Source organism: Lepidochelys kempii, chromosome 9, assembly GCF_965140265.1.
Source record: "Lepidochelys kempii isolate rLepKem1 chromosome 9, rLepKem1.hap2, whole genome shotgun sequence".
Lineage (NCBI taxonomy): Eukaryota > Metazoa > Chordata > Testudines > Cheloniidae > Lepidochelys > Lepidochelys kempii.
Genome location: NC_133264.1, coordinates 36,797,965 through 36,817,551, shown reverse-complemented (window position 1 = coordinate 36,817,551; position 19,587 = coordinate 36,797,965). Strand labels below are relative to the sequence as shown.

The following is a 19,587-nucleotide window of genomic DNA, read 5'->3' as shown; positions in this document are numbered from 1 at the left end:
AGTATAGACACTTACTGCAGCAAAGAAAGGGGTTCTCCCATCGTTGTAGTTAATTCACTTCCCAAGAGGCAGTAGCTATGTTGGTGGAAGAATTCCTCCATCAACATAGTGCGTACACACAGGGACTTAGGTTGGCTAAACCATGTGACTCAGGGGTGTGGATTTTACACACCCCTGAACAACATAGCTGGGTCAATCTAATTTTCTAGTGGAGACCAACCCTTGGAAGCCACAGGCTGGCAGATACTACACTCAGTACCACGCTGATCACAGATTAAAGTGCAGATTTATTTGTATCAGCTGCATGAAGATGAATCACTCATCTTTTCAACAGAGGATTTGCATTCGGAATCAAGTCGACCAAAGACAATGTGTTGGAAGGAAAAAAGGAGAAATTTCATCAGGTATTAACAGTTACCCTAACCTGCATCACCTTGTATTTTTACGGATTTCTTATGGAAGTGAAGCTTTTGGCAGTCACAAGTTTTCATCCCTTCTCTGAGATTAGTTGTGTGTTCCCGCCACCCTTTTCTCCCCTTGTTTGTAACAGAGGGTTGCTCTCTGCAACATTTTTTGTGGGAGAAAGTACATGTGGCAACAAAGGGGGAAAAACAAGAGTGTAAAACACGACAAGAAAACAGGAGAGACAAGGAAGGATGTAGCCTCTGCACCAAGGAATGAGGCGAGGGATGCATGATTGGGTGACCCACACAAAGGACAGAGAAAGGGCTGAACACTAATGCCATAGAGCTAGGTGTGCAAGAACTACGGACTAGAATCAAACACAAGGACACAAAGCCCCACAGCAAGGAAACTGAGATTACTTCCCTAAAACATGCAAACAGTTTTCAGTTATTCTATAGCTTGATTTAAGTATAAAATAAAGGGCTGGCTATATATACTGCTCATGGACAATTCAGTCAAGTCTGCAATTATTCAGCCACTACCAAAGAAGCTTCACAATTAACTTGTGTTCTTAAAAGAAACTGCAGCAGCAAAAACTTACCATAATGGCACCATTATCCTGGCCTACAAATATTCTTCTGCTGTCATGATGATAAGACATAGCTGAACAAGGAGCTGCCAAGAAGACCATCACAAGACAATTGTTAAAGTACATATCATATCACAATTAACACTGAATGTTTTTGGCCTCTAGGAAGGAAGATGCCTGGTTTTGATAAACAGATTCACAGTCAGGCTCCAACTGAAGAGATGGTCTTATTTTATTGTGTGTGTCTTTGTTTTGTTTGAAAGATTTAACTCCCTGTTGCTAGGCTACAGCAAGGTATAGTAGTGCTGTAAAGGAAACACACCCCATTAATTCCAGCCACAAACTGGAATGAACAAATGGAATTTGACCAGGACTGAAAATCTGGCTTGAAGAGTTCATACACAGAAGCTGACATCTAAAAGCGAAGCTTGCTATGTTATCTCAAGTTCAAAGTCTTTGAACTGCATACCAGAGCAACTATTCAGGACCTTTCTTGAGTTGGCATAAGGTACTGCTAGAGGCGGCAGACTTCAGGGCAGAAATAATATTTGATCGCATGTTAACCTCGTGTCCGACCATGCATTTCAAACCTTGCACATCTGTTGTGGTAAACAATTATATTTTGTGATTCTGTTGGCAGCCTTGCAAAAAGATTCTCTCTCATCTGATTATATGCAGTCTATTCTGAGAGCCCATTACAAAACCAGAAGAAACTTCAAAAAAGGGAAGAATGTCTTTAGACGTACTTAGTGAGAATGTGGTGAACCGAGCTACAAGACAGACAATGAAAGAGTAATAAAATTTAATGCAAAAATAAATAAGGGTGACAAATCATTTCATCACAAATTCTACATCACCAAAATGATTAATCTTTCGCAACACTAGCCACATCTTTTTGTGGGGGAGAGGCTCTGATTTACTGCTTTTCCTCTAATACCTTGGCAGATATTTCTTTGCACATCTAACACAACTTAAAGTTAATGATTCTTTTTCCAGTTTCCTTTGATACATAATGCTAGACAAGACCATTCCAATAATCTAATTGGATCTCTTGCATAACACAGGACAAAGAACCTCACCCAGTAATTTCTGTATCAAGCCTAAACCTTCTGTTTGAGCTACAGTAAGTCTTTTAGACTATCTAGTCTTGATTTCAAGAGATGGGGAATCCACATAATTGCTAACCAAATTGTTCCATTGGTTAGTTACACGCACTGTGAAACGAGGACCTTATTTCTAGTCTGAATGTGTTTAGCTTCAGCTTCCAACCCACTGGATCTCATGTCTTTTTCTGCTAGATAAAAAAGCTATCAAATCTCTTTCCCACATAGGCACTTGTAGACTATGATCACATCACCTCCTTAAACTGCTCTTGGATAAATTACATAGATAGAGCTTTTTTAGAGTCTCATTAGAAGGTTTGTTTTTCAGACCCTGAATCCAGGGTGAATAAAAATGATTTAATTTTTTTTTTTTTAAAATCAGATTTTTTTTGATAAAGTGCTTTGAGGAAAAAACCGTACCTAAAGATAGTTTTAATTAAGATACATTATAACTCAAAGATAACTCATCATGGAATAGGGATTATAAATTCTAATTCTATAGTATGAGACAATATATTCACATAATGTTTAAGAAAAGTTTTGTAAATGAGTTCCAATAGTTCATGGATTAGGTACTCAATTTTAAGGGGGTCTAGGGGCTTCTGTATAAATTTAGGTTAATCTTTCTATCTACCCAATGGGACTAAGTGCTCAGCCTAAAACAGGGGTTGACAACCTTTCAGAAGTGGTGTGCTGAGTCTTCATTTATTCTCTCTAATTTAAGGTTTCATGTGCCAGTAATACATTTTAACCGTTTTTAAAAGGTCTCTCTCTATAAGTCTATATATTATATAACTAACTATTGTCAGTATGTAAAGTAAACAAGGTTTTTCAAAATGTTTAAGCAGCTTCATTTAAAATTAAAATCCTGATCTTACGCCACCACCCCGCTCAGCCCGCTGCCAGCCTGGGATTCCGTTCACGTAGGCCGGCAGCAGGCTGAGCGGGGCCTGCTGCCAGGACCCCAGACCAGCAAGGAGCTGGCAGCCAGAACCCCAGACTGGCAGCGGGCTGAGCGGGGCCAGGGACTGGGACCCCAGACCGGCAATGGGCTGAGTGGCTCAGCCCACTGCTGGTCTGGGGTTCCGTCTGCCAGCTCCTGCCAGCCAGGGTCCCGGCTGCCGGCACTGCTCAGCTCGCTGCTGGTCTGGGATCCCGGCCCTGCCCACACAGAGTGGGTACCTACCTTCTCCCTGCTTCTAGCCCATTCTCTTCCTCTCTCTCTGCACTGAGCTGAGGGTGGGAGTGCACTGAGCACAGGGCTGGGGGTGAAGAAGCAGGCTGGGGGTTGGGGTGTAGGATCTGGCCAGGAGTTAGTATGAGGTAGGTGGCTAAGGGTTGGGGCAGGAGGTTTAGGTGTGGAGTGCTTACCTGGCAGAGGGGTGCAGGAGCTCCCATTTGGTGCTCAGGGTGGGGATAAGAATGGGGGAGGGTCATGGCATGGGGGGGCTGGGTATGTGTGAGGAGGGTGCAGGAATCAGGACATGGTGGCGCTGGGTATTTGTGGGGGTGCTGGAGTCAAGGCTGGGGTTGTGGGGGTACCAGGGTCAGGGCAGAGGGCTGGTGGGGTGTGTGAGGAGGGTGCAGGAGTCAAAGCTGGGGTCAGGGCAGGGGTCAGGGCAGGGGTCAGGGCAGGGGTCAGGGCAGGGGTCAGGGCAGAGGGCTGGGGATGGTCCCAGCCTCCTGCCCAGAGCGGCTCACGGCAGCGGGCTGGAGGGGATATGCCCTGATTCCACCCCCCTTCCCCAAGGCCCTGTCCCCACCTCTTCTCTGCCTCCTCCCCAGAGCGCGCTGCGGCTCTGCTCCCTCCCTCGCAAGGGCCATCAGCTGATCAGCAGCAGGGAGGGAGAAGAGGAGGGGCAGGAAGCCAGCACAGCGGTGGAGGGGGAGCTTGCCTGCCCTGCAGCAGCAGCTGGCAGAACCAAGCTTCTTCACCCTGCCCCCGCAAGGTGGGGGGAAGGGGGACACGGAGAAGACCTGGCCAGGGCGGGCAGGATTTTTAATGGCACGCTGCTGCCTGCCGGGGTCCCGGCCTGAGTGCGGCAACGGGCTTAGCAGGGCTGGCGGCTGGGACCTGGCAGGCAGCAGCGTGCCATTAAAAAAAAAGAAAAAAAGAAAAGAAAAAAATCAGCTCGCGTGCCATCTTTGGCACGCGTGCCATAGGTTGCAGACCCCTGGTCTAGAAGATACCATCAGATGCTTAGTTTTGCGGTTCTCAAACTGTGGATTTGTGTCTCCAGAGATAACATGCTTGTTAATAACAAAAATGTTTTTAAATAAATAAAATATAGAGGTGAGAAATAACAGACCTCAATCCTATTGTCCCTCTGCAAATTTGTGTACACAGAGTCACTCCCTTACCTCTCTCCTCCTAATTCAGCATGGCAAGAAAATCCTCCAAATATTAATAATTAACTTGTTGAATTGGAGATAGTTCACCTCCCAATGACTTCATAAATATCTGCTTCAATTACCTTTGGTAAATGAAATAACCAAACAATCATTCATCTTCTGATACAGCTGTAAAACTAACCTGAAAAGTTTTCAAACTAAACTATTTTAAAAATATACAGTGTGTACCTTCTAAAAATGAAACTTACATCTGAGTTGTGAAGAATATGTATTAAGGTTATAACAACCAACAAGAATGCACTTTTATGTAGAAATGCATGATTAAATCGAGTCTGACTAGTGATTTAAAATCATGATTTAAATCAAATCCACCCTGCCTGATTCATTCTTGTAGCTCTTTGCTGAACCTACACGGTTTTTCAACATCCTTTTTAAAAACTGTTGACACCAGAACTGGACACAGCATTCCAGTAATGGTCTCACTAATGCCATATGCAGAGATAATACCACCTCTCGAATCCTTCTTGATATTATCCCTCTTATACATCCTACGATCACATTCATCCCCTTAGCTACACCATCATACTGGAAGCTCATTTTCAACTGGTTGTGTTCTATGACCCCTAAACCTTTTAGAGTCTCACTGCTTTTAGGATACAGTCCCCAATCTTACAAGTGTGACCTATATTCTTTGCTCCTAGATGTATGACCTTACATTTGGCAACATTAAAATGCATGTTCAAATAAGCCCACCGAATGATTCAGGTCCTGTAACTAACCTGTTCCCATCATTTACCATTCCACTAATTTGTGTCATCTGCAAATTTTACCAGCAATGATCTTATATTTTCTTCTAAATCATTGACAAAGATATTGAATAGCATTGGGCCAAGAACAGATCCCAGACAGACCGCACAAGAAACACCTCCACTGGATCACTATTCCCTGTTTATAATTACTTTTTGTGAGCTATTAGTTATTCATCCATTCAATACGGGCTGCATTGATCTTCAAGAGGTTCCTCCCCAAAACAGAACGTTATGTGGGAATACATCAAATGCCTTACAAGTCTAAGCATACTATGTTTCCACCTTTATCAACCAAACTCTCAAAAACCAGTACATTTGACAAGATGTTTTTTCTGTAAAAACATACTGATTAGCTTAATCGTGCTACAATCCTGTAATTCTTTCTGACTGCATCCCAGATCAGCTTTTCCAAGGCTGGGATTTTGCCTGGGACTGATGTCGGTCTAACTAGCCTACAGTTTCCTGGATCCTAATTTACAACCCAATTTTTGTCAAAAACATTAGCTTTTTCCAGTCCTCTTGACCTTCATGACTACCCCAAAATTTATTTTAAAAAATTAATGGTTGAGAAAAAATGATGCTGATGCACAAGTTCAGTGGTTAGTTCAGCTCAGCCTGTAATTAAGATTTGTTAGTTGGCGTGCACTGTACCAGAGAAAACAGAGCAGAACGTTAAGGGCCAAATCCTGCAGTCCTCAGTCAAAACTTGCACTGTCTTCAATGGTAGCTTTGATTGTACTGCAGCACTTGGCCCTATGTTTGTGTATATCCTAGACTGTCATGGTTTAATACCATTTATGTAAAGCATCTAGGCAGCAGCTCTACATTTAAGTAGTGATTCTTTAGGCAGAAAGATTAAAGCAGAAGAGATTTTATGGGCAATACATTCAGGTTTTAAGAAGTGATGCATCACAACTAACAGTAAGCATTTACCCCCTGTGATCAACTCCTAAATATTTAAATACACTAGCAGGACCATGTGCAATAGCAACTTCTGATTCCAATAATACTACATAGATAAACAAGATGCTCTTTCAGTTTTTAATTTCTCATTAAGAGTTTTAAGGCTAAACATTCAGAATCCAGCAAACACACACACACACACCCCCTAGAAACTTTAAGTCAAATTCAGACCTAAAGAATTTGAGAGTGTTCCTTTAAAAAGTGCATATAAGTGTAATGTTGCCAAACTATGAGACATCATTACTAAAGATGTTCCCCATTATATGAGTTGGCACAATGCCCTTTAAAACAAAACATAAGACTAAAGAACTATTTTGACAAAAAATTAGTACATTTATACTGAAACTTAAAAACTCAGCAAATATTTCTGTTTCTGAGCTTATCTACAATTAGTGTGAAATTATTCTAATTCAAATGGGGTTTCACATAGCCTAAGCATAAATAAATTACAATTACTTTTCTTTAACATTAAGAATTCAACATAGCCACAGAATGGACTCTATGTTTGCCTCAACCTAGTAATCAACACTAATAATCATAACATTTACGTATAGTGTTACTTACATGACATTGTGTGGTAAATGCTGGGCCAGTACTGGCCACTGTCCCTTTTCAGCCATACTCGAATTGTTCTGCAGGATGTAGGAGAAAGGAGGAAGAAAAAGAAAAGTTGTAAGCTTGTATATCAATCGTTACACCTATACTGGTGGGGTGTTTTTTGTTTGTTTTTTTTTATAAAGACTCAAGTAACCCCTCTGCTTTTCTACGACCCCATTTTAATATGGTACAGGATAATGCCTTCAGAGAGTACTCTGAACAGTTTCCTCCACAGCAGTTGTAATGTTATCTGAGTAGGTATGGCAGGCTTTGAGGAAGACTATTTCAACCCTTCCATCAGAGAATAATTCATCACATCTCTATATATTCTTTGTCAGTCAGAATCAAAAAGAAGAGATTTAAGCCTGATCCAGGAAGCATCAGGTCATCCTACTGTCAAACTAGACCACATTTTATACATAATCATCATATTTATGTTTATACTACATAATTACATTCAAACTAACAGACAGTAGGTCAAAAAGATCAGTTGGGTGACCCAATCTGATTCTCTGCATTTTTCAGGGCTGCTCCCTTGTATTTAACAGTAGCAGTGATGGTGGCTCAATCCCTTCCTTTTGTAGTCCATTCCACTGCACGTTCCCCTTCCTCCTCCATGCATAATCTTAGGATTACTTTATGTATGACCAATTTTCCTATTTTGTTGTTAGTTGTTCTTGGTCTCATGCACTGGCATGAGATCACGTACTGCTGAGGGGAATTCCCTTGTACATAAAATGCAAATAAAAACTGTTGATCTGTTTAAATTAGCAACAAAAACAGAACAGAAATGGAGACAATATGCAGGTTTGCGCATATAAGGCCTGCTCCCATTGAATCCAATGGTGCAGTATCAGGTCCTTAAAAAGAAAGGAAAGGGCTGAAAAAGTGATCTTCAGAAAATTTAGTACCGTTGCTCCTGTGCCTGCCCTGAAGGTTTTTTGGGGCTGCGGGGGAAGAAGAGGAGGAAGAACAGCTAGAAGTAGAAAACCCATATTTTTATATGATATATATTTAAAGAAAGTTTAAAATATTTGAGACACGACATTTTAAAAAAGTTTCGGCAGAAGATTTAAAAATAAAAATTGAAAGATTCAAGTAGATTTTTTTTTCCTGTCCAGTTTTAACTTCCACTCTTCCAAGGCTTTGTTACCTAGTCTCCTCTTTTGTGGCTGAGAGTAATTTGGACCTCCATTTATACTGTTATCTTGATGGTAGTTACAGATTACACCATGAGGGAATGAGGAAATCACATTTACAAGAGACTACCACGAAATATGATATTCAAATTAAAAAAAAGAGAGAGACATGCACTGTTTTCACAAATGTTGGATGTAGTTGGTTGATTGTTTTGGGTGGCAGGGGGAATGGCAATTTTATTGCTTTTTAGAAGAGTTATGTCCTGTCACAAGTTACAGCAAGCTTACTTTTTAAACTCACCCACACAAGACTGTTAGACAACTAAATTAATTTTAACTACAATAAAAGAAAGAAAGAGGACAAACAGATATGGCATTTGGATTGGTGTATTTTCAAGGCTGGACTACAGTGTATTATATTAGAATTACAACCAAAAATTTTACATAAAAAAAAAGCTATTCAGTTTGCAGTTCATACTGGTATGAATGCCAAAGTTTTGACGTGGCAAAGTTAGAGTTGCCAATGCATCTCCTAACACCGGCGACTTTGCATATGCATTATTAAAGTTATATCATATGTGACCACATACCCAATTTCCCCCAGGAAGGCTGGACATCGAGCTGCTGTTCAATTTTTATTTAACATGTCATCCCATGCACCATACTGTACTCCACTCAAATCCCTCAGTTAGATATGTTATCTGCCACAAATGTGCCTTATTTGGAGTAAGTGACATGGTTCCCCTACCACCATCCACAGACTGTGGCAAGATCCAGAAATTATGCTTTCCAGAAGCAGGGGTTGTTTTCCCTCATTTAATAGGGCAGATGTGAACCATTCATAACATTGTTCCCAAAAAGTCCACGTGCTCCTTCCATTTGGGCACTGCTATTAAAAAAATCTATAACCACCATTATTTTTTCCATAGCTTTTAGAAAGTTCAGATCATTTTACCTGCTGCTTTTTATGCAACTTCATCACACTCACCAAAAAGGTTTGAAGAATTTCTAAGTGCAGCTTTGAGCTGCACTAATTCAAGCCTCTTTCACTTTTGACCAAAGTAATTCAATTATCTTTGTTCTCAAATGACAGAAGAGTGAACTGCAGTAACCATAACAATTGAGAAAATTCATTACAGATTTTGCAAGCATATATAGCCGTTGTTTCCTCTTAGGTCTCTTGTATATTTCACTGTTCTTGAAGACAGTACCATGAAGACATAACATTGCCAGTGTGTTGCTAGTCAGATAATTTCTTGAGAATGTGGTGCATATAGTATGTTACAAAGATACAGTTCCTCTCATTGAAGGCCACATAGCTGGAGACAAGCTGCAAAGGTCAGCCAAACAAATCTCTTAGAAAGTTTCTTCTCATTTTGATTTAAAAGAAAATCCAGATAAGAATTAAACCACCAGTGACAGGTTTGCATTTTGCAATCATTCAAGACTGATGAGAATATTATTGCTCCAGTCCCTCTGTTAGTACCGTAAATGTATAATGTTATGAAGCATAGCAAAATCTGAAGAAACCCTTGTCAGCAATGACTAATTATACAGCCAATACTGATTTCTCCACTTCTCTTTTCTCTCTTAGCTGTCTGCAGCTGCAATGCTCTTCCTCTTCCTGAACAGTAGAGTGAACTTCTTGGTAGGTAGGGTGACCAGATGTTGCATTTTTAAAGGGACAGTGCCATTCTGGGGGTCTTTTCCTTATATAGGCGCCTATTACCCCCCACCCCCTGTCCCATTTTTTCCCACAGTTGCTATCTGGTCACCGTATTGGTAGGTGATGCCAATTCTAATACAAGTAGGTACTAGAATGAGTGCTCCTATAGCAAATAATGATCTTTCCACATACCCCTCTTATGTACACTATTCATTTCAGGAGTTCCACAACATTAGAGCCAAAATCACTCATGAATCCCAGCTCTTTCATTATCAATCCATTCTCAACCCCATTTTATTCAACAAATGGTCCAATGCTTAATACACAGAACTAGAACTCCAGGGAATTTGGTTCTTGCTTATCCTTCCATAGACTCTTCTGTAACTGTAGATAGCATCACTTAACTTCTCTGTACTCAGATTTCCTTATGAAACAGAGGTAATATTTTAGATGGATGTTGTGAGGCTAATCCATTAACGCAGATACAACAGAAGTGTAAAATATTCTGTTACATTGTTTATTTCAAGTGATCATTAAAGGATACTTTTCTGGGATGTAATATAAAGTGAAAAGTGGCTACACTAAAGTAGTAGTCCCTCCAGGGTGACAAACTGATTTCTAGAGATATTACAAATCATAGCTACGCCCATATGTGAATTTCAGTTTGTACTCATTGTGTGGTATATAGCATGCATGAAATGTTAATTTAAAATGAAGTATTTTTCAGAAGCTGTTACAAACCATATTTATTGTGTCCTCAAGATTTGAGCAATTGGAGTTTCTCACTTGGTGTTTCATTGGTTGAACATTTTGTCACTTGAGATAACCTTCTGAAGACATTAAGACCAAGGAAAAGTTCTGGAATTCTGCAGAACTCCATCAACTCATGCAGTGCAGCTAAACTCCAACTTATTTTCAAATTCAAATTACTCCTCTTTGAATAATTAGGCTACTTTTTTGGAGGGAAATGCAAGGGCCAGGAGTCTGGAAAAAACAACAACAACTGAAAGTAAATCTGCATTTGTGCCATTAGCAAGTCTGAGTGTGCAAATATTGGTACACCACAAACACCATCCTCTGCTTTAAAAGAAGTAGCACTTAATGACTTTTGCTTCAAATAATTCTGATAGGCTAACAAAAATTTCAAGGCAGGCACAATTTGCTGGCAGACTGAACAACGTAAATCTCCAGCAAACTGAACGGAACACTACCATTGACATGTTTCCAGAACAGAGTATTAAAAAAAATCTAATTCAACCAGCATCCTTGAGCCTGAACAGCAGAGTTTGCAGCCTAAACTTGAAATGAAAAGATGCAATAAACTATTTGTCAGGAAATGTTAATTACTGGTCAGTATCAGCATGTCTGAACTGAACTAAAGTTCACATTAGTTATTAAAATGTGATTTTCATATTTGAGTTAAAGTAGCCTTGAGAAGATTGAATAAATATTGGGATCAAATTGTGCTAGGTGTTCTGTAAACATGAACTGGTAGAACTTACATAGCTTCCATCGCTACTGTATTTGAGCACCTCAGTTTATGTATTCATTTATCCTCTACATCTCATGAGATAGAAACATATTATCCCCATTTTACAGATGGGGAACTGAGGCACCGAGAGATTAAGTGACTTGCCCAAGCTCACACAGGAAGGCCGAGACAAGGCAAAGAACTGAACTCTGATTTCCCAAGTCACAGGATAGCATCCAACAAGTGGGCCAATCTTTATATCTTCTGTACATAGATGCAGTCCCTATTTCAAAACCTTACAATCAATATTGCTTCTTTCAAAGTTAATCTTAGAAGACAGAAGTCTTCAGCCACCATGCACTACTTTCAGAAATTATGGATACATCTTTATATATGCAACCTTAATTTACAGCTGCATTTATATAGGCTACAGAAGCAACACTTCTTCCACTATCTAAACTATTGCCCCAGGGCCAAATCCTGGTCCCAAACAAGCCACTGAAAGGTATGCCAATGAATTCTAATGGTCCCTGAATTGACCCCTTGATTTACATACGAACTATAAGAAATTCAAGACTACTTTGCAAATTAGTTTAGTTCAAATGTATTTCATGTAAATACAAAAGCTCAGACAAATGCCTACAGAAACAAGAACTAGCAAGAAATTGTTGAGTATTCTCCAGTTCCCTTGGAAACTTTCATATTACAAATAGTTTTCTTTGCTCGAGATTTATCAGTCTTGTGATAGAAGTCACAGGTGCTTGGATAAACAGACAAACACGATCTAACTGCAGGTTTCAGAGTAACAGCCGTGTTAGTCTGTATTCGCAAAAAGGAGTACTTGTGGCACCTTAGAGACTAACCAATTTAAAAAACTAACTGCAGTGTTAGTTTCAGGATTAGATTCTGCTCTCATTTGCATCAACACAAGTTCAGAGTTACACTATGACCTACAACAGCATTACCAAGAGTAGCACTCAACCTCCTGCATCTGCTGAAAAACTGATTTGAAACTGATAATCATTGAACAAATATCCCCACAGGAATAGAATATTAGGGAACTGTTCTCTTTCTGCACCCAAGTTCCACCTGCATAGCAGTAACTCAAAGGTTGTGCTACAGTGCCATAAGGATATGATCAACCCACATTAGTGAGATCTGCACTGAGGGTCTTTTGGCTACCTCCACAACCATTTACAATGTTGAGAAGTGATGCCCTGTAAGTTCCCAACCAGGGCTTAAAAAATAAAAGCCACACAAAGTTTAATAAATAAAATTATTTAGGAAGTGCAAGCTGAACCCATAAGTTTAAGGAGGTGGCTCTGTGATGTTAAAAAAAAGATACATAGTTAGTCTATATACTGATGTGTTTGACTCACTCATCACAGCTGCTACTGAAAAGCCTGTGGCAAATTTTCGGAAGAGAATTACCAAATAAATACTGTAGCTGAAAAAAAAGTTTAGCACTGAGAATATAGCTAGCATCGTGTTCAAGAAACCATCACTACTGGGAAGTTGGAACTTGCATAAAAATCGAAGCGTATTTAATAATTTCAGCCATAAGCCAAGCCAAAGTTTCATCCCAAGCAGCTTTCTTCAGGCTGTTGCATTTAGAGCATTACTTGAAAAGCTAGTTTAACAAGGCCACTGCCTCCATGAACACCCTCCATAACACAAAGAAAATACATAACCACTGTGCAACAAGATAATATTGAAACATATTATAACCTTTGAATATCTAAGTTACATTAGTTCACTCTCTTTAAAAACCTCCAGGATTTCAATATTTCAGCTACTTTAGAGTTACTAGCTTATGCCTTTGCTCTGCGTTGTGAAAGGCTGGAGAGTCAGCATGATAAGCATTCAGAGTGTGGGAGAGTGATGACTCCTGAGTTCTGGTTCTGTCACTGACTCACTGTGACTTTGAGCAAGTTCCATAACAAGAGTGTTTTTGGTTTTGGGAGGGATGTTTCCTGTTAGTGGTGCTGTACACGATAGAATCATAGAATATCAGGGTTGGAAGGAACCTCAGGAGGTCATCTAGTCCAACCCCCTGCTCAAAGCAGGACCAATCTCCAACTAAATCATCCCAGCCAGGGCTTTGTCAAGCCTGACCTTAAAAACTTCTAAGGAAAGAGATTCCACCACCTCCCTAGGTACCTATTCCAGTGCTTCACCACCCTCCTAGTGAAAAAGTTTTTCCTAATATCCAACCTAAACCTCCCCCACTGCAACTTGAGACCATTACTCCTTGTTCTGTCATCTGCTACCACTGAGAACAGTTTAGATCCACCCTCTTTGGAACCCCCTTTCAGGTAGTTGAAAGCAGCTATCAAATCCCCCCTCATTCTTCTCTTCTGCAGACTAAACAATCCCAGTTCTCTCAGTCTCTCCTCATAAGTCACGTGTTCCAGTCCCCTAATCATTTTTGTTGCCCTCCGCTGGACTCTTTCCAATTTTTCCACATCCTTCTTGTAGCGTGGGGCCCAAAACTGGACACAGTACTCCAGATGAGGCCTCACCAATGTCAAACAGAGGGTAACGATCACGTCCCTCCATCTGCTGGCAATGCCCCCACAGATACATCCCAAAATGCCATTGGGCTTGGTGGCAACAAGAGCACACTGTTGACTCATATCCAGCTTCTCATCCACTATAACCTCTAGGTCCTTTTCTGCAGAACTGCTGCCTAGCTATTCGGTCCCTAGTCTGTAGCGGTGCATGGGATTCTTCCGTCCTAAGTGCAGGACTCTGCACTTGTTCTTGTTGAACCTCATCAGATTTCTTTTGGCCCAATCCTCCAATTTGTCTAGGGCCCTCTGTATCCTATCCCTACCCTCCAGGGTATCTACTTCTCCTCCCAGTTTAGTGTCATCTGCAAACTTGCTGAGGGTGCAACCCACACCATCCTCCAGATCATTTATGAAGATATTGAACAAAACCGGCCCAAGGACCGACTCTTGGGGCACTTCCCTTGATACCGGCTGCCAACTAGACATGAAGCCATTGATCACTACCCGTTGAGCCCGACAATCTAGCCAGCTTCCTATCCACCTTATAGTCCATTCATCCAGCCCATACTTCTTTAACTTGCTGGCAAGAATACCATGGGAGACCGTGTCAAAAGCTTTGCTAAAGTTAAGGAACAACATGTTCACTGCTTTCCCCTCATCCACAGAGCCATTTATCTCGTCATAGAAGGCAATTAGATTAGTCAGGCATGACTTGCCCTTGGTGAATCCTTGCTGACTGTTCTGATCACTTTCCTCTCCTCTAAGTGCTTCAGAATTGATTCCTTGAGGACCTGCTCCATGATTTTTCCAGGGACTGAGGTGAGGCTGACTGGCCTGTAGTTCCCGGGATCCTCCTTCTTCCATTTTTTAAAAGATGGGCACTACATTAGCCATAAGTGCCAGAATTCTCATTTGGGGGTTTTCATTTCAAGACAAGACAAAAAACCCCAAGCAATTAGTGAAATCCTAATAGGAGCAATGATGGAACAATGATCAAATGCTCACTCTTCTAGGATCCCTATCTCCCTCTTTGCAGAACATTTTCAATAGCAAAATTCCACGACCCACCGAAGGTCTGTTGCATATTATGCATGAACTAAGGCAGGAAAGTCACACATTAGTCCAACAAACTTCAAACTTGACTGAAAGCACTGCACTGCCTTTAAAAAAAATAACCTACAACATTCCTGAAGGAATGTTTGAATGCTAATAAAACCCTACCTAGTACAGTCATAGTTAAACATGCTTAGCACAACAGAGGAGAGTACTAGTTCATAGCCAACTTGATTTTAATGTTACCTGTATCAAGTTTTACTATCCACTACACCACAATCTACTCCAGAGGCATGCTGCTTAAACTGGGAGGGGCAGAGGGATAGAATGCTCCCATTGTTATCCCTGTTTTTTGCTGCCAGCAGATGTGAGATGCTACTGTATGGAACAGCCACCTATGCTGTACAACTCCTATGTCTCAAAGTTCAAGCACTGTTCTGAAGTAAAAGCAGATGAGCACAAAGTTTGAAGTCAAACAAACAGTTTGATACCATATTAAGCTGTGGCTCAGAGATACATGACAATCTTATATTCCCCCTACTCTCAAGAGAGCAAGCACTCTCTTACATATAATCTAATGCAACAAATGCTGAAACCTGAGAATCCAAGAACCAAAACAATAATTCCCTGGACTAATGAAACAGATTATAGGACTGCTTATAGACTCTCAGTCTTGAGCTATAGTTCCTTACCGCCTTTGGTGTGTCACTTTTAAAAAGACATTTTGGACTTTAAAAAAGGTGGAATGTTTTGGTATGAATTGGGGATACAGTATCTATCTGAGCAAGCTCTAGATTATTATAGGGAGAGCAAGCAGCAACCCCATTATTAACCCTAACACCATCACAAAAAGTAGTTGCAACCTTTTTGTGCGAAGTTCCACCACCACCACTGTTTGCAACAGGCCTTTGATAGCTCTGGGGCTAGAGATAGAGTGCCATAAAATGCTGTTCAGGGTTGGCAGGGATAACGTGTTGAAAAATCACTGTCCCCCTTATGTCCTTTGCATGGAAGCATATCGAAATAAATGACCACCACACTAATGCTGGCTCCACACTGCCACCTAAGCAGCATTAGAAGAGACATGTGCGAGAGCAGCTGTAGTGAGCAGTGCGGGAGGAAGTTGAGTTGGTCAGGCTTCACCACAGATCCAGAATATTTCCCCCACGGGTATTTAATGGGACACAAGATTTCCCCATCTCCATGGAACAGGGCTAAGGAAACTGGCCCAGGCTTGCTCTGATCACATCCCAGACCCAGCACACAGTGCTGGAGTCGGCTATGTGTCCATGGTAAAAACTGAAGTCCATGTGGGGGCTCACCTCAGGCAGCTCCTGTCCCTGCCATTGCTGACACAGGCGCAGCCAGGCGCCTCTGCAGGCACACTGCCTCCATCCCCGCTCCCCACGTGCTGACTCGGCTCCCAGCCCATTGGCTGGGAACCTCAGCCAATGGGAGCTGCGGGGGTGGTGTCCGCAGACAGAGGCAGCATGCCTGCAGAGCGGACTCCCAGACCCTGTTGCTGGGGAGGCACGGCCAGGCAGCTCTGCACACTGCTTCTGTCCCTGAGCACTAACTCTACAGCTCTCAGTACATTGGCCAGGAACCTCTACTGATGGGAGTTGCGGGGGCGGCGGCAGAGCCGCCTGGCCAAGCCTCCACATAGGAGCTGGAGATGGGACATGCTACTGCTTCCGATAAGCACAGCATGGAGCCATATACCTCTCCCCACCCCACCCCCCGCATCCCACCCCTTGCCCGAGCCCTGATCCCCATTCTGCCCTCTGAACCCCTTGGTCCCAGTCCAGAGCACCCTCCTACACCCCAAACCCCTCATTCTGCAGCACCACCCCAGAGCTCCTAAATCCACATTTAGCTGCCTATGGGTGGTATTTTTAAAACCACGCAAGTAACTTAGAAACACATGTCCCACTGATCGGCTCCTAAATCCAGCAATGCCAATCCTAAGTGTTTAAAAATCAGAGTCAGATCCCCCAAATCATGATTTTGAAATAACAGTTTTGGATACTTTGCATTTGCTTTCTGATTTGAGCCTTCAAGGTTCACATTTTTGAACTTTTCTCCATGATCACGAGGGCTGGGCTAAAGACTAAATGTGTCCAAGACTAAAACGTTACTCTGAAATCTAGAGGTTCTAATCTACTTTATCAAATGGAAGTGGGTTTCCCAACCACCTCACAAAAGGCAATTCTGTCTCTGCTCTGCATATGTTAATCCAAACAATAAACAAAGACTACTTGTTTACAAGACTCCCTTATGCAGTCTTCAACTTCTTCCTTACAACAAAATACATGTTAGAATCCGAATTCTTTCCAGAATTTAAAGAAGTTCTTGATAGGCTAAGCAGAAAAAAAAATTCATGTTATCCTCCTCAGAACAGAAAGTAAATATGGATTCACATTTTCTGTCTTCTCCCTTGAGAAATGCTAGTCACTCCTTTACTAGTATTATGTTACTAAACCCATTTAGTGTTTAGTACTGTTAAGTTACTAAACCCATTCCTAACTCCTGTTACAATATACACAGTTTGTAGAACCTCCCTTAGGAAATCACTATAAACAAATATGCTTGCAAATATATATCATGCAGAGTTATTTGTTGTTTTAAACTGAGTCAATGTTTATAACAAATAATGGTCCTTATCTGTAACTTATTTTTCCCCCAGTTGAGAGCTGCTGCTTTGATGTGAGGATATTTTCCAGTCTCATAATTACCCCTGCCTTTATCCAGTCTAGACTATAACTTTCCTTTAGAGCAGAAAACAATGAAATGTTTTGAACTGGATAAAAAAAGAAGCTCCCATTTCTTCTGCTTCATTCCCAACTGCTGGAAAGTTCTCCAGCTACCACCACTTCACAACAGCATCTTGCAGACAACCTTGATGGGCTGCACCTCCCTTCCAGCCCAACAATCCCCAGTGGCTCTGTTCTTCTCTTTAACAGAAGTTTTGCTGCTTTCCCCTCCCAATAATCATAGAAGCAATGTGATCTAGAGATTAAAAGAAAGCCTGATCTAATCCTAGCTCTGCATTAATTCAGGGAAGCCATCTAACCTTTCCACATGTCTCCATTTACCCATCTGTAAAAGAGGTAACAATATCTGCCTGCCTACCTCAGAAGAGAATTAGGAAGCTTAATTTATGTTCACAAAGTGCATCAAGATCCTCAAAACAGGTTGTCTGAAGTATTTGTTGGTTCTAATATTCAGAAGTGCCTCTCATTCCTAACCAACCCCAAATGGCAGTATGCTAGCCAACTCTTGCTCAGTTTCACAATTCACCACCCCCAGTGTAACAAGTGGTTCATTTTCCCTAATCAATGTTGCAATCCACTGTTTCTTTATGGCTAGTGGCAACAGTCTCTATTTTGTGCCTTCTGGCAAAATTTATGCCTTAAAGAGAGTGCCTTTTCACACTAAGAAAAGGAGTCCTAGTGGCACCTTAGAGTCTAACAAATTTATTTGAGCATAAGCTTTGGTGAGCTACAGCTCACTTCATCGGATGCATACCGTGCTAGAGAAGTCTGAGCCGAGTTACTCTGATTTCTAGCGATCCCTAGCGTACCGGCGAACAGCCTCGGACTCTTTAGCGGCTGTTTAAAGAAAAGGCCTGCACACCTTCCTCAGGACGGACAAAGGCGCTTCTCGGGACTGAGGTGTCTAACGGATTTTTCCGGCAACCTGCACCGGATTCCTGAAGCAACACTAAAGCTGCAGCCCAGGGCTCACTGACGAGCACGGGCGCCTTACTCCGCCCGCAGCCCGCTGCTTCCCCGCGCCCGAAAAGCGCTCCCTGACCCGCCAGCTCTCGGCGCCTTCGTCAGCGAAGCCTCAGCCCCGGCCCTTCACTCCTCTGGCGGGGAGGGGTCCCCCCGGGACTAACACGCTTTTCCTACCGATCCCTCTCCGCCCCGGCCCTGCCTGGGAAGGCAGGCGGCGCCTCAGTGCCGGCTCTGACCCACAGCCCTGGCACCCCGGAATGGCACGAGGGGCAGCCCGGCCATCCCCCCTCCCCCGCGCCCCGGCTGCTCCCGGGCGCGGCGCTGCCAGAGCCGGGAGGGGTCGGAGCGCGGCCAGCCCCCCACGAGCTGCTCCTGCAGGGGGCACCGCGAGGGGCGGGCTGCTCGGGGTAGCCGGGGGGCGGGGCGGGGCGCGGCAGCCCCCCCCGAGGGCTGAGACGCAGCGACCTGCGGCTTACGCCGCCGGCCAGCCCTGGGCAGTGAGCCGAGGGGGCTTCCCCGGAGAGAGCCGGAGCCCTCGAACCGGGGGGCTGGGGGGTCCCCTCCCAGGGTGGGGTGGCCCGGCGCCCACCTGTCCTCGCTGGCTGTGATGAGCCCGTCCTCCTTGGGGATGAGGAGAGCGGCGCTCACCGCGTCCTGGTGCCCCTCGACCTTGCTGAGCAGGACGGGCCGGCTGCTCTGCGGCCTGGCATGGATCTCGGCCGCCATCTCGGTGCGGAGCCTCCGCCGGGGGCGGCCCCTCCGCTGAGTGACAGACAGAGGTAAAGGCTCTGCTCGGCGGAGGGGACTGGGGGGGGGGGGGTAATACACGATGGGTGCCCGTAATATCAGGTGTAGCGGCGCCACCGGAAGGACTGGGCGCTGGAGGATCCCGTAATATCACGAGTAGTGACGCTTCCGGAAGGAGTCGAGCGCCCCTCGTATCGGACGAGCAACGCAGAGCGGAAGGCCCAATGCCAGTCAGAGGCTCCCGTATACTCTGAAGTAGAGGAGCCTCTGAAAGGTCCCGACTCCGAGGATGGGCTGCGTATTCTCCAGAGAAGCAGGGCCTCTAAAAGACCCAGGGCAGCACGCAGCGTGATGGAGCTTTCCTACAAATAGCTCTCTGCACCTGCGCTGGGCAGATTAGGGGTCGTATTTCATAGAAAAGCTGGGAATTTTCTTTTGGG

At 43.2% G+C, this 19,587-nt stretch overlaps 1 protein-coding gene across 1 annotated transcript in view; it reads right to left on the bottom strand.

The window, feature by feature from the left end:
• The window catches only part of WDFY1 (WD repeat and FYVE domain containing 1), a 45,371-nt gene extending 26,014 nt beyond the window's left edge, over nucleotides 1-19,357 (bottom strand). The window contains exons 1-3 of the mRNA XM_073359932.1: nucleotides 18,990-19,357; nucleotides 6,786-6,853; nucleotides 1,007-1,080 (exon numbers count right to left, since the gene is read on the bottom strand). Coding sequence (XP_073216033.1) covers nucleotides 1,007-1,080; nucleotides 6,786-6,853; nucleotides 18,990-19,126 — 279 coding nt within the window. The 5' untranslated portion in view covers nucleotides 19,127-19,357. The remainder of the gene's footprint in view (nucleotides 1-1,006; nucleotides 1,081-6,785; nucleotides 6,854-18,989) is intronic.
• Nucleotides 19,358-19,587: the final 230 nt, after the last annotated feature.